Source organism: Saccoglossus kowalevskii, chromosome 3 (genome assembly GCF_978046115.1).
Source record: "Saccoglossus kowalevskii chromosome 3, keSacKowa6.1, whole genome shotgun sequence".
Classification (NCBI taxonomy): domain Eukaryota; kingdom Metazoa; phylum Hemichordata; class Enteropneusta; family Harrimaniidae; genus Saccoglossus; species Saccoglossus kowalevskii.
The window spans coordinates 29,419,555-29,440,370 of record NC_140643.1 but is presented as its reverse complement, the minus strand read 5'-3'; the positions used below and the strand labels follow the sequence as shown (position 1 = coordinate 29,440,370).

Genomic DNA, 20,816 nt, shown 5'->3' with positions numbered 1-20,816 from the left:
CAGGATTCTATGAAATTTCAATAAAGTCCCTGACACTCCATGTTGTAGGAACCCAGAAAAAATTGCCTTGCAAAATTGAAGCAGTTCACAGCACCACTGTAAAAAAAAAAAGTTTAAAATGAGTATTGTTAAAGATATACACATGTGGGTTCATAAGACATACCGGTATGTACCAATCTGAGCGGTTCTAGAGATTAGTATCACAAGATTTTACTCTCCGTGATTCAATATCAGCCATATGTATAACGCTGTGTTGATCAGGCGAACTAATTGACAATGGCCCTACAGGTATCGCTATGCAATCACAGTAGTTTTGTATTCTTCTTGCATTTCGACCATGGAAAAATATTTGTTTTTGAGAGTGGCCGAATTATTAGAAGAAAAACAGAAACTATTTTTTTTTAGTATAAATTCTAGTAACTGAAATGCAGGATTGGTAAAGAACAAGACAATAAGCAAGATTGATAAACCTTCAGCGAGCACTCCTGAAATTTCAGATTATTGGTACCATGTTTTTGGATACATTCAATAAAATTGGGTTATTTATTTGATGTAACGAAACATGCATTCACAGCAGACGGAAATTCGTTTGAGATGTTACTGGATTTTTGTATTCAGTTTTCCATTTCAACCACCATCATCACTTAGTAAGCTGAGATCATGCATAAATGCACAGTGTAGTGCCACCAGAAAACCAATTGCTTGAGAATATTTTGCACCATTACACCATTTCAAATATTATATTAATTCACAGACAACAAAATAAAGATTTTCAATAACATATAAGTTTTCCCACAGTTTATGATTGTATGGCAATTACATGGCTTCACCAGTTTTACTCTGGAAGAAGTTGGAAACAGATAACAGGAAGGGGCTACATGGCTACATCTTTTTTTTTTGAATTTGAATCAAGCATGATTTTTAAATAATTTTTTTTTACAAATGTCTATTTCAGGGCAACAGAAACAAAAACAATAAATGTGTAGGTAGGCATTTTAACAATTGCACTATTAATATTGGATGAAAACGTCATTACCAATATAAATCATAATTCTGTTCAAATTAAAAATAAGATCACATTTAATTTAGTCAGTTTTCATAATTAAATACATAATAACATGTACTTATAAATTTGAATAAGGTTCAACGGCTTTTTCATTTAGTGCCAGTTTATACACCATAAAACTTCTGGTTTAGGTGTCACACTCAAAGAGTGAAAGGCCTTTGGTTTGGCATCGCGAAATGTTGGAATTGAATCCCCCCAAAAATTCAGTAAAGTTTACGAAAAGTAAAGTATTTTCTAAAAGAAGTTTCGAATAAATACAAACACGAATACATTGCTTAGTTGTTAGTACCGGTAGCAAATGATCACGGTAGCACAATCTGGTCATTCTGTGTTTCGCAAGTGAATAACTTACTTGTTTTCGAAGTATTGCAATTGTTTATTATTATTCAGTAATGATTATAATACGCACAAAAAAATAATTCGTTGAATTTTTATGAATTGGAAGTAATATTCAACTTAGTTTCATCGTAAACGAATGATTTCGGTCGAATGTAAATGCGATGCGATGCGATATCCGCCATGTTATTTCAGTACACGTGGTCATTTAAATATGTTAATGACGGCTCAGTGACCTCGTGGTGAACGCAACAGGGGATTCACCGATGTTTAGCAAGATCTTTATGCTTTGATTTTGACGGGGAAAACGGCATGATTTTTTTTAAATCGAAAAATTAGTTGTTTTCAAAAAAATAAACTGAGCATTCAAAGAATAATTTAACATTGTTCACAGAAATAACAGCCCATTGTCGAAACGAAGCTTACCCATTCACGCTATTCACAATAAACATGATACTCTTGGTGTCAATGGATAGGTGTCAATGACTACGGTAAAATATAAATTAGACTCTTTTAGGCATCAGGAGTGAATGAAATATCCAAAACATTAAAAAAAATAACTGCCGAAAAAACGGACGATTTCAAAATCTTCATTGCAACTAACAGTTCAATGCTCACAACATAAAAATTACGAATATAATCATAGGCAACCTGCTATTATATAATGAATAAATTGATCGACACGGGGAAATCCCCCCCCCCCCCCCCGAGTTGTGAATATTTCAGAAATCGCTACACAAGCAAAAGACCGGAAAACGATTTACCGGTACTTGAAAACTATGTCCTCGTGAATTAATCGTTCGTGTACAATAATTTGACAGGGTATACAATTCACAAACTAGTTTCGTAGATTAGAGACAATTGTTTGCTTTTTTTGTTTTTTCACAAGAATATAAAGCTGGCAATCATCATAATATTCACGTCCGTACGTCACGAAATGTACACCAATCGTACCCCAATAAACTGGAAAACTTACCTTTGCAAACACGTCTCTTATGCCGCCTTCTTGAAGTTCTTGAAATCAAATAAAGTTACTAGTTCTTCTAGTAACGAGTGAATGAGACCACTGAGCCAAACAGAATACATGTATAAACAGTACTATAATAAATTGCACGCAATGGAGAAATCACGTGCCGTAATAACAGCAGCCTTACTCACAGATCTAATCTACTGTAAAATATTTTATTTCAGCTGGAATTATCATTCGCTGAAAAGACTTTTTCTGGGTGTTTTGTATTGAATTTATTTTCATTGATTTTTGACAAGTTGACTGTAAAATATAAGAAAAGGGTATATTCGCTGGATTTTATTTTAACTGAAACATTCCTTCAGCGAAAATAGCAAAAAAATGTTGCAAGCAAAAATAAAGTATTTTACAGTAATTAATTTATTCTGAGCATGCGCAGACGTTTTGTCAATGTTGCCGGGAGAGGCAATTTTTGATAAAATCGTGAAAAAGACCCACTTGGGATTTTCAGATCTGGAAAAAAAATTACGTGCATACTCGGAGGGGACATGTTCATCAACCTGCCAAGTTTCACTGATATCTGCTGTAGAATTTCTGAGAAAATGTTGGAGACGGAATTATGGACATAACCTGAATTAGTAGTCCCCTTTTCAGGCTGCGCCTGAACGGGGACTAAAAAAGGAGTGTACTATGTACTAAAAATTATGACAAAACCATATTTACTTTATAACATACATATCAGAGGTTTGTTTATGTCCAAAATTCATATTGAATTTTCATTTCAATAGAAATTCATCTATTGAAGATGCGCTTCTATCAGTAATAGAGTAAATACCGTCATCGTTTTACTGCTAGCTGTTGACCTCCAATTTGACTGCCAATACGCCCTTCGTCAACTAACATGCCTTTCAACATATGAAGAGATGTGATATGCAATGAAAATCTCACACAAATTGAAAAACATTATCCAAATTGTGAGACAAAATCACACTAACAAAGGTACTATTGCGCTTCTTACCTGACAGGCTGAGCTGACATTGGCGCTTCATTTTCGCCACTTGGTATGATAGTAGAACGGCAAACCATAGACGTCACATTGTCCTCAGAGTTCTAGATATGAAACAACATTATGACACAAGATCAGAAACACAAGTTAATTGTATAAAGACAATTTACAGCTCCATAATCAATTATCCATAACCGCTTATTCACAATACATGTGAAACAATTTGATACATAAAATACATAACACAAAATAGACTCGGATGAAGTTTGTAAATTTGCACATTTGATACCAGAATAAATACTGGACAGATTCTGGTAGTGAACTTATATGAATATAATTTAACAAACAATAAATACTTGAAAAAATATTTAAGAAACATGGGAAAAAAATCAAACTCTAGAATTTGGATCTTTGTATAAATTTGGTTACTATGGATGCTTGAATTTCAGGCTTTATTCACTGTTAGGGCATTGATTTAATAATAGAACCCAATCATAGAATGCATTTTATTTAATACTATGTCTACGTGAACTAGAACACTGCACTACAGTGTAAATCTATAAACCTTAATAAATCAGTATGTAAAAGAGTAGTAATTATGGTACATACCTCTGAATAGTAAGTGACATTATCTCTACACACAGCTTTTCCATTTCCATGATTACCACATAGACTGACATTGAATAAATGGTAATATCGAGTTCCTTTAGCAGTGAAACTTGGCGCACTCATTATGTTACGAAATCTATTAACAAAAAAAAGAGCATAACAATTACACTGTAACAGTTTTAAATGTACTGAAAAATGTACAGGTATGCTGGAATATTAGTTCCAAGACACAGCAAATGTACAACTCCATTATTATGCAACGGCAGTCGGTGACATGATTCTAATTAACATTTATACAAGTACCGGTATGTACATTTTATGGGGAAAATTTGTTACATTTAAATTATTTTGTATACAACACATGCAATTTTTGGTTAATATGTGCTTCTAATAGAGCAAATAGGGTACTATCATAGACCTCTTTCATAAGTCAAGCGCCCGCAAGGACTTCTTGTTTCAGGAGGCCAGTAGACAGTGGAGTTTCTATACCTACTGGCCTTTCTTTCAGATCTTCTAAAACAGGAAGTGCTTGAGGGCGCTCGACTTATGAAAGGGTCTATTGAGCATACCATTGCGATATACTTGTTAATACTAATCTTGTCTTATCATGCACATTATCTGATTACTTTTTTTAATAGTGACAAAGTAAGTGAGGGTTTCATGCATCAAGGTATAACAGACAATTTCATCATGTCAAAAGAGGTGGAATAAACTTACTCCTTTAGAGGTGAGAAATCATAGACAGAGCCTGTTGTTGGTGAGATATAATGACAATCACTTTCACACACAGTACCATTATGACTGGTAGTCCCAGGACCACAATCCAAACATGACTCTTCAACAAATGGATTACCGGCTTGAATATATGTCCCTTGTGAATACACAGAACAAACAGAAAATCAGAACCTGAATGGTTTTATAAGCAGCAAACATCACATTTGGCAGGTTTCGTTTTCCTGTTTTGCTCGTGAGAGATATTCATGTCACCTGAGAGAGTGGGGGCTACATGACCTCTACAGGTCAGAATCCAGTAAGTTCAGAACTGACACTACAGTTGGTACCAGGGTGATAACTTAATGGTACAGTTAAAAGTCAAGGAAGGGAGAATGTTCAAAACATGATTATTCCAAAATTTTGACTTACCTGCAGGACATGCTTTACACTTGTCGCTATTATTTGGAATATAATGACCTGGTGGACACGGAATACATCTACACAAACAAGAAATGTTACCCAAAATTAATTGCAGAATCAAGTTTTTATTTTTATAGAGATGTAGGGCAGACACTGATTTAGGAAGTCTCCAAAGTTGTCAAAGTGGCCGGCACACAAATACAATATGGCACATGTGAAAATGTAGGTTTATGGAGTGAGAATACAACTCTAAAAGTCTTACCCTTTCACATCACTGCCTCTGGGGCATGGTTTACACACTGAAGCTCCTCCATCTACAGTATTGGTAACATTAATGAGATAAATTTTTGCCCTGTAAAATAAAAACACTTTCAGTGAATTCCACAAAATAACATTATGTAATGAGATAAGCCATTGAAGCTTATGATTTCTGGCAAACTGAGCATTCAAAAAAAACAAAAAGGTTTACTTCTTGTCATTGCGGTAATTTGAAACCTGGAATAGTGTGTACTATTTTTATAGAAATGGTGGTGGCATAATACTTACATATCATCTCTGTAATCAACTGCATCACGTTTATAATCATCGTTATTAGTTTTCTGAAATGCCCAACTGAATGTTCTTGGCCCTGACTTGGTTACTGAGTAACTATAGAGAAAAACATAAATTAAGCTAGTAAGACATTTTACATTGGACAATTTGCAAAATTTATAAAAATTAAATGCCTGGATTAAGATGTGAGGCAGCTTTATTTAAAATGTGGACGTAACAGTGTCGTTCACAGTTCTAGTGTATAATACAAGGTGAGCTGAGATCTTCAAACCATTTGGTTGCCTTGCTTTTTGTTTTGAACAATATGTCTAATAGTTCAAAAAGTTCTGTTAACAATAAAACCTGTCAACACAAAACATATTTTATATATTCTCCATGGCTTGTGTAATTTCAAAACAACTTTACAAATTAAATTAATTAATTAAAATTAAATGCCTGGATTAAGATGTGAGGCAGCTTTATTTAAAATGTGGACGTAACAGTGTCGTTCACAATTCTAGTGTATAATACAAGGTGAGCTGAGATCTTCAAACCATTTGGTTGCCTTGCTTTTTGTTTTGAACAATATGTCTAATAGTTCAAAAAGTTCTGTTAACAATAAAACCTGTCAACACAAAACATATTTTATATTTTCTCCATGGCTTGTGTAATTTCCAAACAACATTACAAACAATATCTTCAGTCTTGCATTTCACTGCCATGTATATTTCCATTTTCAAAATACTTATTTATTGCAGAAATTTATCTTCATCTCTATACCAGTATAAAAATATATATTTCATATCTGATACAATATGCTAAATATTTAACTGAATACAAAAAAACAACAGAAATGTTAACAAGAGCTATTAAAAAAATAGTCCAATGGTTGACTGACACCAGAGACGATTCCACGTCACATTAGTCTAATCTAAATCATGCATCTATGTCGTATAAAGTATTCCAATATTCAACCTGGTCCACCCAAAATATACACAAACCATGTACAGGCAATAACGACCGCATCATGTTATAACATCTACGGTATATATTAAACGCATGCAATTCAAATGACCTCAGAAATTTGATAGACACCTGTGGCAACTGTAAAAACCATATTACATTGTACTTGCAAACTATTAGAACATGTCTCTTCTATTATGCATGCAGATAACATGTTTGTTACTATCCCCCAATATCCCACAATGCAAGAGAATTCAGACATTCACATGCATGTATCATTCACACTACCCAGCATGCATCATCAGACACACCTGACCCACACACTGCTTAGTTACAAGCCTCATTCTGAAAATACTGTAAACCATTTAATTTTCACATGTATTCATGAAGACAACAGTTTGAGACGGAAAGTCATCATAAAATTGTATTGTCAGAAAAATTCAGTAGGAGCCTTTTGGCCAAAAATCATATCTGAAAGTTATGGTTATTCTGTAAAAAACATGACATATTGTGCTTTAGTTATTTTTTGTCTTGACTACAATAAATCCCATCATGCATTGCTGTTTCAAATTCTGCTTTGGGTCTATGCTAAACACAACTAACCTGGGAAGTACATAACGTGTGATGGATTGAAAGCAGTGAACATAACTGCTAAACAATTCATTAAGAGTCTGGGCGCATCTCAGACTAATTATAATGGAAAATGCTTCTTATCAAATATAGATTTTGTGATACTGGTTCATATTTGATCATCAAACAAAAATTATAACATGCAATTCACTGTCTTGATGACACCCTAAGATGCTGAAAATTCACTCACAACCAAAACTAGAAAAAATGCTCATCTATTGGCACTATACTGTAACTGTTGCAGACAGAGGACTCACAATTTTATATTGGCTCTGTGTGGGCTCTATTGCAGCACACGTACATAATCTTCGATAAGGTGATAGTTATTTTAAGTTGTGTATGTATTTGTTTACAGAAATGTAATGGCAAATGTGTCATATTTTGCAAATGTTTTAAGGCTGTATTAGCATCACATTTTAATAGTCTGAATGTCATAAATGTCAGTATGACAATAAAACATTAAAATCCAACTACCCAAGTGAAATGTTTTACAGTACACCCACAGCAACCAATCACAGCTCATATGTCTACTAATTGTGTATGCATCTACTCAATCAGGATTCTATGTTAAACTACAATATCAAATTAAAATTTGAATTTCCATTGCACCTTGCAAACCAAACCCTGCTACAATGCATATGTAATAATCATTATTTACCTCACTGACTTACGCTTTACATCAGCTACTAAAGAGTTAGATGAAAATAGTATTCAATGAAAACCACACAGAGACAAAGAGTTTTAATAAACATTAACCTGTAATTGACGAGTTTTGAGTTACAGTGCCATCAGTTAGACAGCGAGAATGAAAGGTTTATTTCAAGTTCGCACGCACAATTTATCCACTGGTGTTCAGCGCTCTGATGAACTACCGAACGTTTACGCAGCAGAATTGAAATGTTTTACATCAGAGTGTGCAAGTTTCTATTGTAAAAGCGAAACTTCTCAATTGCACCAGGTGAAATAATTTTCCCATCATCCAGGTCTTCATGAACATTTTTATTAAGTATTGAAAAAATATGCAGATTTATATTTTGTGAAAGATGACGAGAGTTGAGGTTGAAAATCCAACACCTTGTTTTGAATTGTATTATCAAACAGACCATCGGGGAACAATCAAACAATATCAACAATAATTATCATTAGAGCGCCCAATGAAGTACAAACAGTCAAAATACGGTGGCCACACACACTTCTTTAGGAACTCTATGAGACAGCTTTTCCTTGCATTCAAACTCAACTAACCTGTATTCAAATTTATCCATGGATTTTTCCCAACTTTCAATCACATCTGAATCCCGATCGTCTTCTTCCATGAAATAAAACCCACAGTCTCCAGAACAGATCAACTCAAAGACAAACGTTACACGACCAACTTCACCGGGTTTGCCATTGTAGACTGCTGATGCACTGCGGAACCCATCAGTGTGTAGCGACAGTATGAGATATGCGTCATCGTCACTACCTTGAGAAGACTGGATGTGATCACCAAATAAGACAAAACCATCTTCAGGACATCCATAATCTGAGGAAATGTAGAGGGAAGGGATGACACAGTCCCTGTGCTTGATTTTGATGTATTTTCGTTTTTTTATAAGGAGGCCATTCGACCAGGTTTAATTCAGTCATGAAATATGTGTGGCATGGTGTATGATGTACTCGTTTCATCCAGGGATCTCCGAGATATGTGTGTAGATGCAAGGACACATGCATGAGTGCACAGAGGTGAAAAGGAATGAGTATATATATCAAACGATAGCAAGATTTTACCTGAGACACTGAGGCATGATGTATCCAAGTTTGGAGGCATAGTATTCCACCATTTAAATTCCATACCATATATGGGAGCAGTGGAAGCCGGGCAAGTCTTGCATGCTGAAACATGTTAACAAAAACACAAGTTAGCCCCGAAGCCCATATCTAGCATTACCATCATTAACTGTTTACTGTCCATAGTCAATTACTACTGACAGTTTCAAGATGTGTACAGCATTAATGATAAGCATGAATATTATCTTGCATTTGGAATCATTTATTCAACTCTAACAAGCATGTCTTCAAAAGAAATTCAACATGTTTTGTGACAGGTCTACAAACTGTGAAAGAAGAAGTGTTCACTCGATGCTTACCGTTTTCACCATTTGAGAACTGATTTTCTGGACAGAACTGACAATGAGTGTTGTTATAAAAACTCATGCCAGGATTACAAGGAGGGCAGTCTTCTTTTTTACCAGATGTCGGTAACGCTACAGCACCTTTACCATCACTACATATCTTGGGTGCAATCCATTTGTACATCAACTGAGTCTGAAACAGAAATATGAACACACATGTTAATACTTTCTGAAAGACAAATTACAAGTTAAGGCAGTCTGAGACAAAATGTGTACTACTAAGCATGTTACTGCACATAGAAAATTTCCCACTGAAAACTATTAGAAAACTATTATCACACTGGAAAGGAAGTTACCCACAGTGTATAATAGAACAATATTATCACACTAGAAACTTATTAAAAGTAAATGTAAATTTTTGGAAACGTTTCATATCAATAATACCATACTACTGTTACATCCCATGTCGCCATGCACCATAAAATCCAGTGCAATTTCCATGACATCTTGGACTTTTGTTTCTCAGAAAGGAATGCTAACACCCAAATGACATTAACCCCACAATGGAGAAGGTGACATACAATTTTTAATTTCAGCCCAAACATATTTAACTATGCTAATTATCAATATTATTAGAACTTAGTATCCTCAACCAATTGTAAAATTTTTTACCTGTTTGTTTTCATCACAAGGACCGTGTACTTCAAAATAATCTTTGGCAGTACATGGTTTACGTTCAATACAAACGGCAGCCCCAGCAGCTGTATAGTGAAAAAACAATACCATATAAAAACGTGTTTCTTTTATTTATTGACCGATATTGAAAATTACATTTCTTGTGTGGCTGCTATTGAAGGAGTTTGCCAAAGTTGGAGTTCAATATTAAAATGTTTCATTATCCTGATAATGACAATGAGACAAATAGTCCAGAGATAATATTCATACATTGTACATGTAATTTGCTAATTGATCAGTTTGTCAACATCCTCTGATGTTGAAACACAGTGATGAGATGCAATTAGCTTGGAATGATCACAATCAGAGCAACTATGTTATTTATTGAGATATATAAAACTTTAAATGAGAAACAGATGCTCACCTGAATACTGTTTGGCAAGGCAAGGTTTACACTCACTTTGACCACTCTCTGAAAAAGTATTTTCTGGGCACTGCTCACAGCTGAAAAACAAAATGCAGTGTATAAAGATTATGTCTTATAACGAGCATTTTATAGCATGTACAATTTGTCCTCAAATTAAAAATTTCTGCTGAAATAACTTGTGTTATCAGGCCAACATTGGTAACTACTGGTAACGCTGAACACAAAATAGTTTTAACTTTTACTTTTACATAAATGTTTGCATTTAATTACTGTCAACAGGATGAGTAGGCTGGCCTATACAGCTATGTAGGAATATTTTTCAAAAGAAATGTGAAAGCGAGAATAGCTGTAACTATTGATCTTTTTCTCGGACTTTTATTTTTAATAAAAATTAGTCAATTTGTACCAGCTATCACCTATCATATACGTCTATATACCAACAGTGTACATTAAGGTAGAGATGCAGGTTCGTGGGCACTTGGGAGTGAAATTTTTTTTTTTTTGCTTTTTATTATCCAAACAGTCTTGGCAATAATAATTTCAAAATCACAGCTATTGCCACTTTAAACCTGTATGTATTGTTGCCATGTTGGGTTTGATGAATTTGTCCAGTAGGCAACTTGAAACAGGAAGTTCACACTTTCCAGATTTGTAATAAAAGAAGAATACAAAAATGCAGGCCCTGATTAATAAAGGGCTAATTGTTTTAAAGTCACATAAAAATCCTGTCAACTACTGACAATTATTGCTTTTTCCTTTTTTTCTCAAAACAAAGATAAAAATAATAAAATAATCCACAAATCATTATGACAATTTTATGAAGCTAATAAAATACTAGCAGAGATCCAGGAATTCACGTTACTCACTAAATGGAGCCTTCCTCTTTGCTGAAAGTACCATTGGGACATTTGGTGCACTCAGATGTGTAGGCAATGCCCATAACTTCAATTTCACGAATCAGTACAGGTTTAGATTTTTTCTTTCTTGATGAAGTCTCAAAATCAACTCCCATTGTCTTCCAATAGATGACATTCAAACCAGATTTCAGTGACATCTACAAATATCAATAAAACATGTACAATATGATGGTATGGTGAGTGAGACTCAAGTAGATGTGTGCATGCCTGTAATTTGGTTGCAGAAATGTCAAATGACCTTTACAAATACAAATATTATTAGTTAAAAAACCTGAAATAATCTAACTATGTCTTTCAATCCTGAGAGGAGCTTATTTGAGGCATCTATTTTGCCAACATGCAAACAGATGAGAAACAACTTTCTTCAATATTACAATACCCCGGTATGTCAAGAAAGAAACAATTAGAGAAAGATTAAATTTAACAAATTTACATTGAGTGGCTCTTTTTTGAGGGCTTGATGGGGATACTATACCCTATAAAATAACTTACGTTACCATATCAGAAATTCAGCCTCATTAGTAATTTTTAAGAAAACTTACAAAATATATCTTAGTGACAAATTTGTTGTAAATGGCTCAAGACTATAGTGTGTATATTGGCCTACCCTCTTTAAATAAAGTGTTAAATAAATACTCAAATACATGTACAAATGTATGGAATACTAGGATTAAGAAAAATTTAATATCAGTATACAGGATCAAATCCTATATAAATTGCTATAAGATACTTGAGTGGTTGTATACATGTCAATTTCCAGAGATACTCAATGACATGAGTAGCCTGTCAACATGATTAGCATACACATATTTACTTACTGTTATTTTCTTCCATTCACCATCACCAGTAGCTTGGGGCCATCTATTAGCATTCGTATCCTTCAATGTTTGACACTGATCATTCTGGGCCTGAGTAGAGAATGCCCAGGGATTTGTTTATTAACACTAGATGTATGATTTAGTAGTTCATACATGTGATCCTTATATCACTGCATACACATACAGTCATGCAGACCTTTATTATAAATAATAATATTATGAAAAACTGCAGCATATGTAGAGTATTTATTTATCTTTGTGTATTGATAGACAGTGTATTTGCTCTATTAGAAACATACATGTATTAAAGTACTAATAATTGTGTAAGCTTAGGTCCCTTCTAAAAACACCAAGCGATAATTTCAGCTCACACATGCCTTTACTATGTACAGTAATTAATAGCTTCTATTATAACACTACTCTTACACTGTACCTGTGGGTCTGAAAAGTAGAAACATGTGTGCATTAGATCAAACTAATAAGTGGATTTTTTAGAATCCGCTTTTTTTCAATAATCTACACCAACATTGGTGGGACACGGGTCCACCAGGTTACTAGGTATTACATACAAGTAGTCCCCTTCACACTGTAGGGATCTATACTGAGGACAGCTGACTCACTGGGTTATTAGCTATGTATTACATGCATGTAGTTTCCTCACATTTGCAGGGATGTCAGGGGAAACAAACATGAATTGACATGCATAAGTTCAACATGAATTGTTATTTATTATTAGTAGTAAGAATGTTGGGTGACTATCTAAAAGTAGATCCACTTTCAAAGATCCGAGTAGGATACAGGTATCTGGATTTGCTGTGGTGACATACAACTGTACATGCACTTCTATGAAGTTTAACATAACAGGTTTGGTTGTTGTACTCTTACTTGACTCATATCATTTTGATACATATAATACTTAAATGGACCATGCGGATGACAATGCTCAGATTAATTAGTATGGGTTAGTTGATACTTACATACACATGAAATATAGTATCGTCATCAGAATATTGGTAAGTAAATGAAACAGAGCCAGGTTTCTTAAGGTTAGCAGTATATAATAACATTGATGAGCAATCATCTCCAGCAGAAGCAATGAAATTACCCATAGGGTGCCATTGGGATCTGTAAGCAATGACATGCATATCTCAGTTTACTGTAAAATACTTTATATTAGCGGGAATTAATTTTCACTGAAAAGGTGTTTTTGTATGGGATATATTTTCAATGAATTTTGGCGAGTTGAGTGTAAAATATAGGAAAAAAATGTATATTTGCTGGATTTTATTTTCACTGAAACATTCCCTCAGTAAAAATAGTTTCAAACAAAAATATTTTACAGTAATCAAGATGCTAGGAAGGGCGATTATTAATATTTGTGCTACTTTATGGTAGCATTTTATTAATTTCATATCAAATACTTGTATACAAAATGTACATGTATACTCGAATACTGGTCTGGAACGTATATCACAATGCCATGTAACGTCAATTAGGACACAAAACTGCATGCTGTTTTACATACGTCTGGGAAATAAATTCAAAATTTCAAATGCTATATTGTCACAAAAACAGTAAACGCATTGATATATAATGAGCAGACACACAATCTAGAATTAGAATTTAAATTAGACAAGTGACAAGACTATGCACTGTGATTGCATGTAATTGTAAGAATTGGTAGATAAATGCAGTGAAACTAAATTTGCATTTGTACATGTATTTTTGAAACACGCCACTGGAACTGTTGACTCATTCACGAATGAATGTAAGGCTTACTGGGTTTTTCAATTTGTTTTACTTCACTGTCTGCTAGCAGGGATATAATATTATCGAAAAAATAATGAGATGTTGCAACAAAGAAAACGTTTGATTTGGAGAAATTGTTTTATAAACAGAATGCTAATTATTAGAATCTGTTAAATATTGCTGAATATTGCTCATACAGTATATTACCCTTGGGACTGCCTGAAAGTCGTCTCTATATGCAAGTGGTGATTATATAGAGCTGATCAGTAACATAGTTGTGACTGTAGTCTTTAATTTGTATACTAACAATCAAATGTACATCTGATTTTAAAATTATGAATATTTTCATACATCAAATAAATTAAATTATTAATATTGTGCATGAAATACATGTAGTGTTGTTGAATTAACTGAAAGCAGGTATAATTCTTTAAATATCACAGGTACCACCAGTAGAGATCTACTTTCTAGTATACCGGTAATAGATGATCACATGATTTCTTGACTGTAGGCATGAAAGCTTTGACCTATTCTGACCTTATCAGTATCTGTCTGTGCAAGAGAGAGATTTTAAAATACGATTAAACTCACTGAACTGGCAATACACCTTTCAATGATCAATCAATCAGTGACCTACTGTAATCGATTTAATTCGTAATCAAGAAACAACATTTTCATGAATTTGACAAATAAGTGCAAATTATGAAATTTTGTAGTGGTAAAAATTTCTCTGGGTGGCAAACAACACGGAGTATCATTGAATTTTTAAAATTGGAGTATCAATGAATTTTGTGATTTATAAAATCTTAAAATCGTGAAATTTCTAGCAGCAAAAATTAGTTAAATGGTTTACAAGTATATTATAGGCACTGCTTAGTATTCTTAGACTTGTCTAGATCTGTTAGTGCCATTAGACAGAGCGAAGATGCAAAACAAGCATGTAACGTAATAAATTATAATTTGATGAGGTAAAAAAACAGCTACATGCAATTACTCACAAACCACTTAGGAAAAGACTTAAAACTAAAAAAAAACAGTTTATTATTAAAATTTCAAAGAATTATTGAGAGGATTTTTCTGGGAATTTTGCAATAACGGCAATATAATGACTCAATATTTTATTGATATTTGACATTCAGATATGAATACTAGTAATATCATCTTGTTTTATTGAAAATTGTTAAATTAACTCAGGAGAATAATTCACCATGTACAACTCATGTCACTACTTCAAATCTTAGATTTTTTACAGCATTTTTTTAAAAATAAATTGTTATAAACAGATTATTTCATTTCTTCGAATCTTAGTTTTTTTATCATGTTTTTTGTTTAATAATTTTTAAAAAAAAACAAACAAAATTGTAAGCATGTTTACGTATAACCAGTATACAGTAAGGTATACCAATTGGCCACTTGAATACAATTGTATGTATCATGTTTTATTTCTATCTTATACATTGTACCGTGTGCACATGCAATGTACATGTACACTGTATATACAAGCTAGGTGATACTATCCCATGCACTCATTCAGAAGATTACAAAACTTAACATGTTACATGTACAAGAAAATACTGTGCCTATTCTTTAAAGGTAGTGATTATCCAAATAACATAGTGCATATCTGTGTAACAATGTTATTGAACCACGAATCTTCAATCAGGAACATCACAGCTTGCTCATAAAACTTGTAAATAATGCTGTAACCTATTAATTAATATTAATTGAGAAAGTCACAAGCCAACAGTCAATGTCATCATGATTTTCGTGCAAAATTGAGAAGTCAGAAACAGCATTGGCTGTTTTGCCAAAATAATATTGAAACATACCAAAAACAAAAATGGAGACATAATGACACAAGATACAAGCATAAATTTTGCATATGAACATGCACAATTTGTTTCTTACAAATGTTTTTTTGACCTTTAAGTTTTGAAGCAAAAACAAATTTCATTTTCAGATTTGACATTGATACTATAATTTCGTAATTTCACAACTAATAAAGTTGCTATTCCTTAAATCAACACTTATTTCCAAAAAAGAGCAATAAGATTTTCAACAAGTTACTTTTACTTGTTCACGGTTGAAGGTTAGCATCAGAATGATGACATAACAACGATAATCGATCAGTGTTATTCCATGTAATCATTGCCTCCAAAACAGCAAGAAAAAAAATCATCATAATACATTTAAAGTAATCATTTTTATCATGTATCAATAAAAAGTACCAGGATGTTTCACCTTCAGGGTTAAATATGGGGCTCTCCCATTCTCAACTCAACTACCAGTATTTTTAGCTCATTAGTATCCATGTATAGATCAATAATTATTCAGATTTCTTACAGTGTTCTTAACAGAAAAAGTTACACCAGTACAAGTTTAATTTTTTCAAAGGATTCACATTTAGATAATGACACCATGGTGCTGACTTGCAATGATACGGTTGTATGACTATATTTTTTCGTCTTTTTCATATCGAGCAATATTAGTTGGCATTTCTGAGCAGCGTGGTGTGGAGTGATATGGCGCAGCATAGCATAGTCAAGTGTAGTATACTGTAGTGCAGTGCAGCGTAGTGCAGTGCCAAAATATTCATCGAAATTAGATAATTGAAGATATCATCACAAAATCAACAAATCTGAAAGAGGTCCACATGTAGTATGTACATGCATACGTATAATGTCAAAGCAATTGGACTTGCGGTTTTCAACAAGACGAAAATATAACTTTTTACCAAAAATGACAAAATGATCAAAATTAGAGAATTGAACGTATCATCACAAAATGAACAAATCTGAAAGAGGTCTACTTGAGGTACCTATATGTATGATATCAAAGCAATCGGACTTGCGGTTTTCAACAAGAAGACGAAAAAGTAAAAAGTTGATCAATCACTCATATGATAAGCTCCGCTCGACAAAGTCGACAGTGGAACTAAAAAAAGGTATTAGATATTACTTACTGGTTGCAGTTACTTTTACTTTCCATCCATCCATCACTCACACTCTCGGACAACAATGAGAAGCCTACTGGTAGTTGTGACCAGTCTTGATATCGCACACCTCCACCCAAAGAGTAAGTTCCAGTAGGACATTTCTTACAACTCAGGTCAGTCTCATCCTCTACATCTAAATATTCACCAGGTCCACAAGAAAATCCTACAATCAAAAATAAATCATATTACTTAACGACTCATGTTAAAGCGAGAGGGCCATCACCTATGCTCACACATGAATCGAGTCCCAAGCAACGATAACAACACACGTTAAAAACGCAAAGGCTCATGGGTAGATGCTAGTTTGTAAACAATGGCACTCTATGGCCATCTGACGCATGCGCAGGTGACGACTCGCCCGCTTTAAATATGATAGTAAACATTTTGAGCAGTCACACCACAATAACACAGTGACCATAATACGATTGGGCTGATTTACTAAAAATAGAAATAGCCATATTTAGAGCATAGCTTGTAACATGAAACAGTTGCACAATGTGCTCAGATAATACATGCATGTTTCCAATTTCTATGTTGTTACTTTTTTGTGTTTTGAAGTACATTGTTGTGAATCAAAGATTAGCTTATTTCCTGAACAAAGTCCCTACGAAATTAAGTCGAAACGATAGTCATTACATGTATAAATTTATTTGTCAGTAAACAGGTGATGATAATTTAACAATCTCTTGAATATGCACGAATGAAATGATGTACAGTAACAATTTCTCATGAATATTCATGAAGTGATGAAGATGTTTGGAAACAATCTCATGAATATTCATGAAGTGATGAAGATGATTGGAAACAATTGCATGAATATTCATAAGGTGATGAAGATGTTTGGAAACAATTGCATGAATATTCATAAGGTGATGAAGATGTTTCGAAACAATCTCATGAATATTCATAAGGTGATGAAGATGTTTCGAAACAATCTCATGAATATTCATAAGGTGATGAAGATGTTTGGAAACAATTGCATGAATATTCATAAGGTGATGAAGATGTTTGGAAACAATCTCATGAATATTCATAAAGTGATGAAGATGTTTGGAAACAATTGCATGAATATTCATAAGGTGATGAAGATGTTTCGAAACAATCTCATGAATATTCATAAGGTGATGAAGATGTTTGGAAACAATTGCATGAATATTCATAAGGTGATGAAGATGTTTGGAAACAATCTCATGAATATTCATAAAGTGATGAAGATGTTTGGAAACAATTGCATGAATATTCATAAGGTGATGAAGATGTTTCGAAACAATCTCATGAAAATTCATAAGGTGATGAAGATGTTTGGAAACAATTGCATGAATATTCATAAGGTGATGAAGATGTTTGGAAACAATCTCATGAATATTCATAAAGTGATGAAGATGATTGGAAACAATTGCATGAATATTCATAAGGTGATGAAGATGTTTGGAAACAATCTCATGAATATTCATAAAGTGATGAAGATGTTTGGAAACAATTGCATGAATATTCATAAGGTGATGAAGATGTTTCGAAACAATCTCATGAATATTCATAAGGTGATGAAGATGTTTGGAAACAATTGCATGAATATTCATAAGGTGATGAAGATGTTTGGAAACAATCTCATGAATATTCATAAAGTGATGAAGATGTTTGGAAACAATTGCATGAATATTCATAAGGTGATGAAGATGTTTCGAAACAATCTCATGAAAATTCATAAGGTGATGAAGATGTTTGGAAACAATTGCATGAATATTCATAAGGTGATGAAGATGTTTGGAAACAATCTCATGAATATTCATAAAGTGATGAAGATGATTGGAAACAATTGCATGAATCTTTCATAAGGTGATGAAGATGTTTGGAAACAATTGCATGAATATTCATAAGGTGATGAAGATGATTGGAAACAATTGCATGAATATTCATAAGGTGATGAAGATGTTTGGAAACAATTGCATGAATATTCATAAGGTGATGAAGATGATTGGAAACAATTGCATGAATATTCATGAAATGAAGACATTGCATGGTTACAGAAATACTTCAATAAGTGGGTCAAAAGTGATTATAATCATTGAAGGAAAATTCATTTCAAAGTGATTAGGTGTCTGAGTTACAAGGATTGACTGCTATTCCTTGGGGAGATTTGGCACATATGTCACACATGACCACTGTCAGTCAATAAAACATATACCGACAATCAACAAACTTACAGAATAAGAATATTAATTTTAATTTGATGTAACTGACATGCATCTATCTGTAAAATATACAATATGAATTCAATTAAATTGTTTCATCTCACATTCAAGTGTTATTTTGTGAAGACGAATTCACAACGATTAAACAAACGTAAAATATGAACATTATTTGGTTTATCTTTACATCTGCATTATTTAGGATAAAGTATCTCACATCACAATGCATTCATTAATCATTCATCCATAGATTTTAAATATGAATGTAAATCATCAAAAATTTAATTTGCATATTCTTAAATGACATGTTATTATTGATTGAGAAAGGATTCACAGTTGAGTAAAACATGGTCAAGTGAAAAATGGATGACATGAAACAAGGTTGATGTAACTTGACTGCTCAAAGCCTTGAAGCATTTCTATTACTATAATTTCGCAGAATGAATATGAAGCAACTCTATTTCAATGTAAAACAAAAGACAGTATATATCTTACAACTGTGGGCACAAAATAGCAGCTTTTATAATATTAAACAACATCAAAGAAATATTATTAAAATTTATCTTTCAATTTATTTATCAATACAACAGTTTCTCCAATGTGTCATTTTGTACACCATGATTTAGCAGACAATCATGTAACATCCAGTAGATAGCATATATTTCTTCAAAATGCTATATAGTATTGAGTAAAAATGTTTTTTTTTTCCTTTTCTGCCTTTTTGTGTGAATACATGTATACCCATGATGTTGAATGCACATTTATATACAGCTAAGAATTAATAATATTTTTTTATTTGTTAAATTTAAATTAACAAATTTTGAGTGCCAATTGTTTTCCTGCTCAAAAAAGGTGTAAATTTGTTTATATTTTGTGTAATTTTCACTGAATTCAGTTTTAATTTTAGACCTAAAAGACAAAATGTGATACTGCTTCGAGTTTTTGATCAAAAAATTTAAAAATTGTTATCAACATTTTATGTGAAAAAGAGCAGACAAACTCAGTGGATGGTCACTGAAGATGATTTTGGTGCTCAAAGAGTTAATCATTGTGCACTTCTGTATAACAACATACGACAGGTATGGTACATGTATAATAACAGCATACTGATTACCTGGCCTACCCCAACTCACTAGAACTGCATGCATACAGCTTTCGAGTCATGTGCAGTTCAAAATGGAAAGACAACTTTGGCAACTGTAATCTACATCCACTATCATGTGTACATTCATTTACAAACAATACATACTAAATATTTGATAATATTGTACAGCTTTTGAATTAGCAGTGTCTCAAAAAATGCACAATACAAAGTCTGGATGTCAATATAGAAAATAGCAATTACTACACCATAGAATTAGACAAAGAAATATTTGAAATAGTTGCAAATTACAGTAAAATTTGATTTGGATGTATTCATGCATTCCTGTACAAGTTATATTACCGGTAGTAGTGCATGTGCTTATGTAAATAGCAGAGATATGGTCAAAAAGAGTAATATTTTAATGATCATAAAATAAACACAATTATTGTTTGTTTACAAATTTATGTGCACTTCTGTTAGAAAATGCTGATAAATGTGATGTAGAAATGTGCTCTCTGAGAAGCATATGGTTTTATGACAGAGGTGTGTCCATGGTCATATATACATACATGGTTGGAATTCACTGACATCTTGAATAAATGACAT

General features: G+C 33.0%; 1 protein-coding gene across 2 annotated transcripts in view; it reads right to left on the bottom strand.

The window, feature by feature from the left end:
* The window catches only part of LOC100366489 (endosome/lysosome-associated apoptosis and autophagy regulator family member 2-like), a 37,581-nt gene that overhangs the window by 9,848 nt on the left and 6,917 nt on the right, over positions 1-20,816 (bottom strand). For both annotated transcript variants that reach the window (XM_085497015.1, XM_085497014.1), the window contains exons 3-17: positions 16,905-17,100; positions 13,171-13,318; positions 12,194-12,283; positions 11,325-11,512; positions 10,456-10,535; positions 10,029-10,117; positions 9,372-9,549; positions 9,013-9,117; positions 8,488-8,767; positions 5,665-5,766; positions 5,381-5,470; positions 5,128-5,195; positions 4,702-4,855; positions 3,985-4,120; positions 3,388-3,479 (exon numbers count right to left, since the gene is read on the bottom strand). In XM_085497015.1, the coding sequence (XP_085353141.1) occupies positions 3,388-3,479; positions 3,985-4,120; positions 4,702-4,855; positions 5,128-5,195; positions 5,381-5,470; positions 5,665-5,766; positions 8,488-8,767; positions 9,013-9,117; positions 9,372-9,549; positions 10,029-10,117; positions 10,456-10,535; positions 11,325-11,512; positions 12,194-12,283; positions 13,171-13,318; positions 16,905-17,100 (1,996 nt within the window). The remainder of the gene's footprint in view (positions 1-3,387; positions 3,480-3,984; positions 4,121-4,701; positions 4,856-5,127; positions 5,196-5,380; positions 5,471-5,664; positions 5,767-8,487; positions 8,768-9,012; positions 9,118-9,371; positions 9,550-10,028; positions 10,118-10,455; positions 10,536-11,324; positions 11,513-12,193; positions 12,284-13,170; positions 13,319-16,904; positions 17,101-20,816) is intronic.